We start from the raw sequence: 13,158 nt of genomic DNA, 5'->3' as shown, positions 1-13,158 counted from the left end.
GACAGGCGCAGGCGAGAGCGGATGGGTGCGGGCAAGCAAATAGGACCAACGATCGAGGTCGTGTGAACGAGACTATGAGCGAAACCAAGCTCTAAGAGGCACAAGAACCAACACTTGGGGTACGGGCAAGCAAATAGGACCACCCTACTCCTTGTGACCCAAGAACCAACACTTGGGGGGCACAAGAAATAGTAACAAAGTCAAAAGCCAGGGAGACAAATCTTCAAAGCGAAAAGGAAAAGGCCAAAAAGTATGAGAGAGACAAGGAAAGTGAAAAGTGAAGAATGGAGAGAGAGAAAAGGATATATATCCAAAAAGGAGAAGAAAACGAAAAGGAATAAGTCAATAAGTGTAGTGGGAGAGTTTAGAACCCTTAACCTCTCCCACTCCACTAAAAGATTTCACAGGAACACCCTCCAAAAGTGATTATTTATAGTAAGCCCCTCACTGATACAAAAATGAGAAAACTACTCTCTTGGACACTCCGTTCCAAGAGAGTGGGGAGCAAATGATAAACCTAAAATCACACCAGCCAATCGTGAGCCGCCACTTGTCCTGGCCCAAATAGGAAGACCATCCCAAAGCTGGCCACCTTATATCACGCCCCCATCCCGATAAAGATATTTTACATTAAATAGGGGGTAACTGGGATAACCAGTGTCATCCCAATACTTACCAGGATCACAGATACAGTGTCCCGAGCCACAGTCCACCCTGTCATCAATCGTGATAACAGGCAGGAACGTACCAAATGAAATGAATCGTTCCAATCACAGAGTCAGCAGAAGCAAAATTTAATTAAATCATGCGAATTATAGAGCATCAGTTCTCTAATGATAACACATAGTACAATTTAAATGTTTGTAACCATTCAATCTCTCCTTATAATTAAACAAAAAAGTTTATACATGATCGTGGATGAATACAGAAAGTAAATAAATAATCGCCACTAGGGCACCATTCTTAGGTGTACATCTACATCCAAGTCACAGCCACCGGCTCCACTTGATTCGCATCCAACGGTGCTCGTTAATTAACTTACTTACATATCAATTAAAAAGGGGTTGTGCAACGGGGTTAGCTACACTAGCTAGTGAGGGAGCAAAGGGGAGCACACACATACACACAAACAATTTCAAGCAGAATGATGCATGCTAATGTTAGATTCATTTTTCACCTAGCACACAAATTCTATGAGTCAAGTGTATGCTACTGTGATAACTCAGGAGACACTGAGGGTCACTTAACTTATCGCCCCAGTGAAACCTCAATTATCACACGGGAGCCTACGCCGGTAGAAACCATCTGGTCACCCAGTGGCAGACCCCAATAGCCATCACTACCCCTGACCTGGCCTCTCCCACCTCCACAGACAACAAGTGCTCAGACTATCCAACACATAAACCCCTATTTGCAAGGGTCGTACCATAAGGGAGCAAGCATCCTAGCCACAGATATACTACATGTAAGTCTTATCATCCCGAGAGGTATTCCGGGTGCATCAACGTCCCATTTCATCTAGTACCCGGGTACCAGCACGGCACGACACATACAGATCAGGATGGCATATAATAGTTTTCATAATTAAATAAATTGGGGTTCCGGTACCGGTACACCCGGCACCGTCACCCGATACATTCGTGAGAATAATATCACATTCATAACAGTTCACATTTGAGGTAAATAATGCAATGCACACAATGCTTATATTTATATAATATCATGATAATGGTTGCTTAATATGTATATTCAAGCTCAACAAATTCACCCAAAATCCACTCACCGAACTCGGGTGTCACCCGGCGTGGTTGACATGAATCTCACCGGTGCACCAGCTATCCATCGAGTTAGGTAGCCTAAAAATACAAAAGCAATCATTAAAAGATGTATAGAGGGGTCTCATGCTAGGTCCCCAAAGTTAAAACCAAGTTTCAACCAAGACAGCATGGGCGGACTCACGAACGGAAGCAACAGGGTGAATCCGTCCCTGACTCTGTTCAGGCCAAAAGGTCAAAACACAAGGAGCGGATCCATAGACAAAACTTCTTACTTGGATCCGTTCGTGCATCCGCTCGATTTTTGAGACACACCCAAGAGCGAGCGGATCCACAGACGGATGCGCCATCTTAATCCGCCCTTGCATCCATTCGATCCCTGAGACATACCCGAGAGGAAACTGACCCACAGGCAGAGGCAATAGAATGAATCCGTTCCTTCATCCGTTTAGGTCAAGTCATTGGGATTACACTAGGCAGACTGACAGACGGTACCACGATTGGTGGGTCCGATCGTGCATCCGCCGAAAATCTTTTTTGAGATTTCAAAGGGCTTCTCTTCCAGCTTGAGGCTTGGAGTACCCCTAGCACTCAGGGTCATGGAGAGGGTGTCTTAGGTCTCCCTAGGGTCTTTAGAACCTAAGCTTACCTCATGGATCCAAGATCACACAAGGGTTTGGTTCCAAAGATAGGGTTTCATAGCTTAGAACCAAAGGTTCAACAGCAATGGCTGCAAGGCAACTCATAGGAGCTTATCTAGGGTTTGGTCAGCACCATTAGAGCTCCAATTAAGGACCGAGCTTCACCTTGAGTCCCAATTGGAACCCTAGGTTAGCCCATGCTTAAGGGATCTACCAAAATGGAAATGGAAAGAGATGTACCAAGGGTTTAGGTCATACCTTGGTGAGTGGAGCTCTATTCCCAGCCTAGCTAGCCTTGAAGATCCACCTCCTTTTTCTTCCTGTCTTCCTTTCCATCTCTTCTTTTTCTTCTTCTCTTCAAGCCTTGTCCGGACAGCAAGAGGAGGAAATGTGGGGCAGCCAGCCATCTTGGCATGGCTTCCACCTTCTTCCCTTCCCCTCTCATTCCTCTCCTACTTCTACTTCTTCTTCTTCCTTGTCTCTTCTCCTCCACGGTTTGCTTGGGAGGGGGAGAGATAAGGGAATAAGAGTTTAAGTTTGTCTTTTAAGGGTTAAAAGGGCCTTAGGTCTTATTTGTTTAGGTACCCCCAAACACTAGTTAGTCTTTTGGGTTTTAAACGAGTTTTAATTTGGGCCTTAGGGCTTGTTTGTTCCATGTCATAACCCATTAGGTCCATTTAGTTAATTAGGATATGTTTGGGTTAGCCCTAAGTCCCATAGGACCTATTTGTCCTCTAAGGTCTATTTGGTTTAAGTTAAAATAGTAAAACTCATTATTTACTTTAAATTAAGTCTTGTGGGCCCACTTTCATAGCCCATTTAACCAATTAATGGTAAGGGTGAAGGTCCATTTGGTCCGAGGGTCTAATTATGGTGTTCGGGACACGGGGATGTGGGTCCCACAGAAAAATAAACCAAAAGGGTAGGTAACAGCACGGGCGGATCCACGAGCAGAACCAGTCAAGTGAGTCCGTTTGTGACTCCATTGCTGTTGTCAGGGCCCAAACTTCAAGGAAAGTTGCGGGGCTTTGAGCCGTACTCTCAAAACTTCGAGGGGACACTTACAATAAAATATTAGGTTCAAGGTCATAGATGTTGACCACTGCCACCATGGCATTACCCTTTGGTAAGGTCTAATTTGCCCAGGGCATTAGGATATATTTCGGGTGCGGGTGTAGCACCTTACATTTCACTTGATTGGCCCGGATGGGAAACTACCATCAAGGACCAAGTTCAGGTACTACGAGCTACTACCATTAAGGACCAAGTCTAGGTACTACGGCCTACTACCCGCAAGCTACTACCATCAACGACAAGATATACATCGTCTTATGGGTAGAGGGTACTACCTACCAGAGACACAGTTCCAGATGGACTCAAGCACCAAGGACCTTATCCAACACACAAAGATGTAGGAACATCCTCCCTACTAGGACTCTTATCTCCCGTAGGAGAGCAACCAACCAAGAAAAGAATCCTACTACCTAGGAACGTCTATCTACTACAAGGGTTACTTGTCATCAACTGGGACTCTCCACACCACCACACTCCACTGTATATACAAAGGTACTCTACCCCATTAACCCATCTTGAATGCTAACTATTCATCTATTTGCTCAGAGAGATCTAACTTAGGCATCGGAGAATCCTAGGCCGGAACCACACCGGTTCTCCTTTGTCACCCAGGTCCTTTTACAGGTAACGACACTCGAAGGGACAGCTAGACGATTTCTTGACGCAACACTTCCCATTTACTCTATCTCTAATTAAGTCGGTGCCATCAAACCCTAAAACCACAACTTGCAGAAACAGAACATAGAAACAACAACAAAACAGAAACTTTGAAATCCGCACCAATCTCAACATTGTGGATTCCATCTTGAATCTAACGACCAACAAGAATCAAATTGGCATTCGTTGGTTCTCATTGATGAGAAGAACCCGTGAGACACAAGCGACTATCCGCCTAACGGATGCGACAAAGAGAAAGAGAACAACATCTAAATCCATCGAAATTGAAAGTGCTTGGAAATTTATATATTGTCGGATATCCATTACTGAAAGTGATTCACCGGTGGTAACAAAGAGGAAAATTGTGAGTCGTTGCTATGCCGAAATGTTTAAGGAGAGAGAACTGTATCCTTTGTATCCTCTGACGAGCATTTCACCATCTGGTGCAATCAAATTGTGCGAAAATGGAGACAAGACGCAGTAAGGAAACGAATGCTTACTTGGGAAGAGGATTTGTAGACACATTACATATTTAAAAATTGATTTTCATCAACCAAAAGAACACAAAAACCGAAAAGAGAGAGAGAGGAGGAGGAGGTCAAAGAGAATCTGGTGTTTCTATCATTTCTCTATGTTATATGATCACACAATAGACCAGAACGAGACGAGATAAACTAAATTATGAGAAAGTTGTAGCAATTGTTGGGATGACAGGTAGGGGGGGAAGCAGAGAAGAGTGGGTGAGCCGGGGCCGGTGGGGACTCGGATGGAGAGGAGAAGGATTGAACACAGGGGGTGGGGCAGGGGAGGGCAGAGCAGCAAGGGATGGGGCTGGGGTTGATGAGAGCGCGATGGGATGGAGTTGCAGGGGAGGGGAGGGGAGAGTGAGAGCGGGAGAGGGAGGGCGATTGGGGGAGTTGCAGGACAAGGTGAGAGGGTTGCAGGCAAGGGATGATGTGGCTTTTGAGGAGGAAGATGAGAGGAGGTCATGGGTCCCACATAATGTGATTAAAAATGAAATTATTGAATAAAAATATGGAGAGAAAATGAAATGATGTGGGGGGTATTTTAGGAAGTACAATTTTGTTTTTCATAAGCAATAACTAACTTTGGGGATTAAGTAAATCTTTTCAAAATGGAAACTAATGGATGTAAAATTAATTTTAAATCTACTTATCTTGTAATTAATTTTCTTATCTAGTGGATCTAGGAAATTTCCCTAAAAAAAAATAGGCCATTTGTGGTATTAAATGATCTAGCTGGCACCCTTAGTTATTTAGTGTGCTTAATAATGGTAAGTGGGAGAAATATTCAAAACTTTTAAGTGTTTTGTGCCGTTGGATTAGAATTCGAGGGTCATTTATGTAACTGAATGGCGTTGATGCTGTCAACAGATTTTAATCCAATGGTCCGTAGCCTTCACAATCATATACCCCACACACAAAGGGAAATAGCTGTCCAAAAATTTGGTAATTTCAGTTATCCCACCGAGAGGAAACGCGGAAGTTTTTCTTTCTCCGTTCGCTCCTATTGCTCTCCCTCTTCGGATGCTTATCGAGGTCTCTCTCTCAGGACTCAGGAGGGAGAAAGAGATCGCGAGATCTCTCTTTGATTAATACAACCATGACATGGAACCACTGCTTTTTTGCGTTTCTCTTCTTCCTCTCGACGAGCTTGGCGACTTCGAGCTTCATTTCAGGTGATTCTGAACCCATGATAGATCTCTCTCGCAACAAGTTTCGTTTCGTCTTTCTCTGGTTTCTTATTCTTTGAATTCATTTTGATCTTTGCAGACAATGTATTTGAATCTCATGAATCGACAGGCCGGACCCTCCTTCAGGCTAAAAAGAGTTAGTTCCCCCCCTCCCCCTCTTTATTTTTTTTCCTTGTTATTTAATTTCTCATTCTCGTTCTAATTGTTCGAATACAAATCCTGTTTTGGGGCACATTTGTTATAATTTAGTTATTAATGAGAGCAAATATCTCTACATGGAGCTTTTATTCAAGAGGAAAGAATAGGAAAATAATGCTTAGTTTATTTTTCATGGTTTCCTGTTTTGATGGTACACATTTTCTCCTAAATGAAGAATATATTGTAAAGGGGAAGAAAAAAAGGACACTTGCAATTTGCCCACCAAGGAAAAAAAAAGAAAAAAAGAAGAATTGCATTCAATTCGTTAGTCCTTAGATTTGAGCTTCTTGTGGATGGAGTTTCTTGGGTGATTTAGCAAAAAAATGAATGAAAAATGGAACTGGAAAAAATCTAAAGATAAAAAATTAGAAAATTTCTTTCTTCCCTTCTTTTTTTTTTGGGTGATAGAAAACAATTCTGATGATATGCAAGAGCAGTTTAGCGTTTGGGAAAATGTTTTTGAGCTGTATTGTAGATTGCTATGGGTTGACTAGATTCTCACATGTCTTGCAAAGCCAGGTGATCACCCAAGGACTTGAGGTTAGAAAATGAGAAGACATATAGTCAATGATAATTGTAATTTAAATGTGGATGAAAGGAGACCGTTCCTTGGCATTTCTCATGGGTATAACAATGAGAATTGAGAGTTGGGAGGGGGAGGCAAGGGTTACAAACTTGTCTGATTGAACTAAGAACAACCTAACCCAATTCCTTTTTATTTGTGGCGATGGATTCTCTAGCTGACCATAGATGCTCTTATCTACTATGTAGCAGGTTAGTTGGTTTTTCATGGAAAATTATCCATAACATCATGAAATTGTGCCAATCCATTTGGTCACTATTAACAGATCACTTTTGATTATGATTTGCACAGCTAGGAAAATCTTCATAACATGGTAGGCAAAATAACTGATGCAGATCGATATGCTCTCACATAACAGTGCAGGAGGAAGAAGAAATAGGCTGATTACAAACCTACTATTAGGATTAAACCAGATTTATGGTCTGGTTTGAACCAATCTTGGTTCACTAGTTGGTTTGTCCAACTGGGTCACATGGGTCTACTTTTAGGTATAATTTCCTTTATTTCTATTTTTCTAGAAGGCTGGAGAAGTTGTGAGATGCAGAGAGCTTTTGTGGGATGCAGAAGCAGCCTTGGTGGGATGCCAAGTTGGACTGGTGAGATGCTAGTTGAGTTCTAGGTGGGACGCCTGTTAGCCCACTTGAATTGATATTAAGTTTTGATGATAACAAACATGAGTATTTGGTGGTCCTTAACATGCTAGTACTTAATTGGTATATTATCCCGGAGGTGCTGTTATTAGTGGCAGATCACTAGAAAAGTTTCAAAGGCTCCTTAACATGCTTATACTTAATTGGTATATTATCCCGGAGGTACTGTTATTGGTAGAAAATGGCTATGTACTTAGTCCAGAGATCAAGCATGGTATGATGAACATTCTGGTTGCTTTATAATATAACAAATGATGTTCTGTGCAATGTTATAAATGTGTTGATACAGTGATACACAGTTACACAGTAACGTGTTTGTTAATTGATGTCCAAGCATCAGAGCGGATGTAAAGATAAAGTTCATCAAATATCTCAGAAGATAAAGAGTCCACACAAATAAGTCATGGGAACTCAAGAAAGTTGGAGTTAACCAAACAAGAAAGAGGCTCAAGCAAGTCATGCCAAATAAGTTGAAGTTGGTGATCACAATCTACAAGCTTCACCCATGCCACGTTTATTCAGGAATTGACGAATGCGAATGACTTGGAAGGAGCTATGTGCATTAGAGGATGAAGTAATCAAGATCATAAGATATAAAGCTTCACCAAGCCACGATTATTATGAATTGAAGAATGTCAATGACTTGGAAGGAGTTAGCACAATAATGAATTGAAGTGATTAAAGACCAAGCTTCAAAATACATAGGATTCGGCTTTTTACTTTCCATCTCTTGTAATCCTATGTAATGGTTCTATCCAAGACCAAGTGCTTTATAATGGATTGATTAGTCTCATGAATCAATTTCTTAGGTGAAAAGTTGACCATTTATGTGACTAGAAAGATTGGACGGTTGATCGGATCTCAAAGCGGTAAACAGGAAAACTGGCCAAAAACAGACTATGGTGTTTTCCTGTGGCCAGTTGACCGGCTGATTTGAATGCCAGTTTATAATGGTCAAATAATGGCTAGTTCGGTTAGGAGGTCGACCGGGCACTTCAAGCGGTGGATTGGCAAAGTTCCAACAGCCATAGAACAGTCATAAAATGGCCATATTCTATCTGTTGTACCCTAGAGGATACTCAGGAGTCCAAGAGGTCTTGACACCTTAGAAAGTAGAAAACATCTACTTGGGCTTTATACGTTAGAATCAAGTCATTGTGCTTTATTTGTATATCCATCCTAGTTAGAGGGTTGTGAACTTCCACTTGTATATCCACCTATAGAGAGGCATTGAGTGAGCTTTATCTTGCATATCTGCCTATTCTAGAGTCTTGTATTTCTTGAGTTGTAAAACTCAAGAATAACTCCTGTGTGAGTTGAAAGGTTAGGTGTGCTCTTGAAAACATCCTGGGTTTGGTTGTTGCCAGGAAAAAAATTGGGTGATTCCCCATGTAGGAGGGGGAAATCAGTTGGATGTGAGCCAGAGTAAACATGGGGTTTGGTTGTTTATATTCTGCAAGAATATCAGGTTGTCCATAAGGTTTTGCAATTCTTGTGATAGAAATGTTGAATTTTCGGCAATTCTTTCTTGTTCCTTGGTGCATGGTTCGAGAACTCGGTTTCAGACCTGGTTTTGGTCAGGCCAAAAACCTAGTTGGACCGAGATCTCAGCGAGTTGGTGCACTTTTTTTTTGAACTCATTTGATGGTTTCGGTGGGTGTTTGACCTAGTTTGGTCATGAAACTTGGTATACAGCCTATTTCGGGCCATTTAAACACAATGACACTATCAAATTTTGAAAAATCAAAGTCCAAATAGGAGTTTGACTTAGTGGGAAACCAGGACAGACACTTATTTTTGCTAGAAACTAGGACAAACATTTATGCCTAATGTCATTTAAGTAAATGTTTACTTAAGATATTATTCATAGATAAGCAAATACCCCCTATTTGACTCCATAACAATAGTTAAAAAATTAAATTCCAAAAGGATAAAAAGTCAACCCCCCAGTTCAAGAACAAAAACTGGATTTTCTGCAGTAGGTGCAATTTTCAACTTTTAAATGTTGGGGGTTTTCTCAAATCTATAAATTCCATAAATGTTAATATGATAAAACATTGCTAAAAACCATAAGTGTGGTAAAATATTCATTTGTTTTGCTATCCGGGGGTAAAACAAATACTTATTTTTGGCCTAACCGAGTTGGGGTCTGAAACTGAGTTCATGAACCATGATTGGACAAGGCAGCCTAGTACATGCATAAGACTGTCCTTAGAAATTTTCTATTTTGTTGTTTTCTGTTTCTAGAGACCTTATAGCCTACCCCAATGATTTAGACAAAAGAAAAGCTGATGGCTTTATGCTGTTTTTCCTTGTGAGATGCAGTTGCAAGGTGAGAGGCTTTGCATGGTCGGTGTGATGCTGATCGAGGCTTAAGTGGGAAGCCCAAGTCATATCCTTTTTATTTTTTCTAGTAAAGAAAGAAGAAAAAAAAAAGAATTAAGTTATTTATTTATTCGTCCCTATATCATCGATCTTCATTGCAATTGACTTCCCACTAGTTTGCCGGGTTCTTTTCATTATTTGGTATCAGAACCAAGGAGGGATGGCAGGCAAAATCAACGGTTTTTACATTCTACTTCCGATTGAAGGTTGATCATGGGAATTTGAATCGGCATCCTTACAAAATTCATGAGCGAGTTTTTTCAAGCTGAGGAGAGTAGATGCGGATTTCCTATGAATTGGTTGGTTTGATTTGTGTGGGTTTGGTTGAATATTGAACCAGTTCTCTGACTCAAACTAAGGCTGTGTATGGAGGAATTAGAGCTCCTTAAAATCACCCCTGTGGGGCCCACTATGGAGAAGATGGCATGCGATATGGAAGGTATACAGATCCTATCGTTTAGGATTTGTTATAATCATGGGGGAGAAATTTGGGGCTCACTATTGTTAGTTTCTAAATTTCAGGAATTGGAGATATTCTTCTCTTCCTTGAAATCAGCACACGGTGGGGGCCAGTTGTGGAGATTAGGAAGCTTATGGTTGCTATATCTTTTAGATTCCTCTTAAACTAAGAATCTTATCAAATGGTGGGGACATTGTTTTTAATTTTGTGGTAGGATCCTAGTAGTTACTATTTTCTTGTTTCCTTATTGTACAAGGCAGCCCTACTACATGCGTAGGACTTTTCTAAAACACTTTCTATTTTGCTGTTTTCCGTTTCTAGAGGATTATTACCCTTTATATATTGTAAAGGCCTCAGAGCCTACCCCCAACGATTTATACAAAATAAAGATGATGGCTTTATGCTGTTTTTCCTTGTGAGATGCCAGATAGGCTGTATGATGATGCAGTTGCAAGGTGAAAGGTTTTGCAGGGTCGGTGTGATGCTGATTGAGACTTAGGTGGGATGCCGAAGTCATATCCTTCTTTTTTTTTTTTTTTTTTGCTTTCATATGTTAAAAAAAATGTTACTGATTTTTTCGTCCCTATATCATCAATCCTGTTGCAATTGATTTCTTACTGATTCTTTCCCTGGTTCGAGATCAATTTTGCATTAGCCTTTCATCCCTATGCAAATCTTTGTGCAAATAATCATCAAGTTAGCAATCCTCATTGTGTCATTGCCCCTCTATCTGATGATCTGTTTTCACCTAAATTCACCTTTTAGGTGAGAGATTGGAAGCTCCCATATTTTGAATGAGTTTCATGAACATGACAATTCCAAGAAATGCAAAAACCATGTATTTGAGAGTTTACGGCTTTATCATTCCAGTGACCTTTGGCTGATTTCTTCCTGTGTTTGGAAAATCAAAGTACATATGTGGTTATTGTGAGATATAATTGATAACCCCTAGGAAGAGATACTTTCTGCATTAATAATAACTCAGTTATAAAATATAATCATTCTGTTGTCTGCTATTATCTGGACTTATTGATTTCTAGACATTTTTATTTGAAGCCATTAGAATGTTTTATTTTTAGGAACTTTAGAGGAAAATTCGTTTAAAATGTTTTTCAACAGGATCAATTGAAGGCAATCAAACACTTGATATTGTTAGATTAGGAACAAAGCTCAACGAAAGTTTGATCTATTGTTTAAAATAGCTTTCTGAGGTTGTAGTTCATGTTTGCCAACTAGATGATACAAATAAAAATGTTTTTCAACAAGCTCAATTAAAGGCAATCAAACACTTGATATTGTTAGATTAGGAACAAAGCTCAACGAAAGTTTGATCTATTGTTTAAAATAGCTTTATGAGGTTGTAGTTCATGTTTGCCAAGTAGATGATCCAAATAAAAAGAGAATGGAGATGCAGTCATTTATGTACAATTTCTGATATCTGATCGCTATATTAATCTTGGTATGTGTATTCTAGAAATTTTTAAACATTTGATGAACTTGCTAAAAGGAAAAGGTTTTTACAATGTTGGCCACTGACTTGACACACCAACCCTCTTCCTCTATCTGGGCTTGGGACTGGCAGCATTAAAAAACTGGTGGAGTTTTGATAAGAAATTAATATTTGTTTGTTGACCTAAAACATTTCTCATGTTTGATAGCAACTTGTGAATGGATATTCAAATGGTTGTATCATTTAGCTCTTAAAGAACAGCTCATTCAAGTTTTACTCCTCGTCATCAACAGGTTGCACTGTAAACTTTGAGTTCCTGAACTACACAATAATTACAAGCCAGTGCAAAGGACCCAAGTACCCCACCAAGCTCTGTTGTGAAGCCTTACAGGAATTTGCATGCCCCTATGCAGAGCAGTTGAATGACCTCACCAATGACTGTGCATCGACCATGTTCAGCTACATTAACCTCTACGGAAAATACCCACCTGGTTTATTTGCTAGCGAGTGCCGAGGTGATAAGTTTGGGCTTACTTGTGATGCACCACCACCAGCTGAAAACGTCATTGCAAATGGAGCTCTGATTGTCCAGACAGTACCACATTTCTTACTGCTTTTGGCTGGGTCCCTAATAGTACTAATTCAGATGTTGTGAAGCCCTGATTATGGTTATCATCCGTACTCTCCTGCCAATTGGACGGTTGCGTTTGTTCTGTAGCTTGTTTTTGTGTTTTGTTTTTTTGCCTTGTTGTATTATTATGTATCAAAACAGTCTTACTAGAACCGATTCTTTGATTCACATTGCCCCTTAATTATGTATTCGATTCTTGCGTAATCAGTTCCATACACATTTATTACTTATGCAGTGTATCTTTTAACCAAAGGATCAGTGGCTGCTCTTGAACTGCTAGCTGTAACATACTCAGAAGTGCATTTTTACCACTTACTTCCACCTGATAATTATTGTAATCTGTTGGATTTTGTGTTTTCAAAAGTAGTTTCAAACCATTCCTTTTTTGAAATGTTCTTTTGAATTATAAGTTTCAAATATGAAAAAAACCCTTTCCCTCCACTTTGTTTTGATTTTGTTGGAAACACTTGTATATGTGTGTGCATGGTGGTTTGAACCAAGGACCTCTTGTGTAAACTTGTAAGGAAACTTGGAAAGGCTTGAGTACCTCTTCAAGTTTAGTCCCACATTGCTTATGGGCAAGTGGAATGGTGAGGTAATAAGAGTTCATGTAGCTTACAAGGGACATAGGGTTCTAAGGGAAGTCTCCCTTATCTCATGTGTGAGGTTGGGGTCCGGGGTGCTTTTCACACACGTGCGCGCCAAGTCGTGGTCGTGGTCGTGGTCGAGGCGGGGTGGATGTGGGTTCATATGATGTATTCTTTTTGGTGAAATACATGCACCCTTATCCAAAATGACATCATGCACATGCATTGTAGTACGTATAGGCACATGCATATACATGCACCCATACGTAGGGACTTGGTATGTACACATACCTATACGTAGAGGAGTCTGTATATGGGGGTGTACAGGTGTGTAGAGACACATCCCATACATA

The 13,158-nt window shown here is 40.4% G+C and overlaps 1 protein-coding gene across 1 annotated transcript; it reads left to right on the top strand.

Moving 5' to 3' along the window:
* The first annotated feature begins 5,683 nt into the window (after positions 1-5,683).
* Positions 5,684-12,491, top strand: LOC122653819 (GPI-anchored protein LLG1-like). The gene is made up of 3 exons (XM_043847769.1): positions 5,684-5,846; positions 5,941-5,997; positions 11,881-12,491. Exons 1-3 carry the CDS (start codon positions 5,771-5,773, stop codon positions 12,240-12,242), a joined length of 495 nt encoding a protein of 164 aa, XP_043703704.1. The 5' UTR covers positions 5,684-5,770; the 3' UTR covers positions 12,243-12,491.
* Positions 12,492-13,158: the final 667 nt, after the last annotated feature.

The sequence above is a fragment of the Telopea speciosissima genome, chromosome 3 (assembly GCF_018873765.1).
Source record: "Telopea speciosissima isolate NSW1024214 ecotype Mountain lineage chromosome 3, Tspe_v1, whole genome shotgun sequence".
NCBI classification, from domain to species: Eukaryota; Viridiplantae; Streptophyta; class Magnoliopsida; order Proteales; family Proteaceae; genus Telopea; species Telopea speciosissima.
Note: the sequence above shows the minus strand (reverse complement) of the source record. Positions and strands in the feature narration are given on the sequence as shown.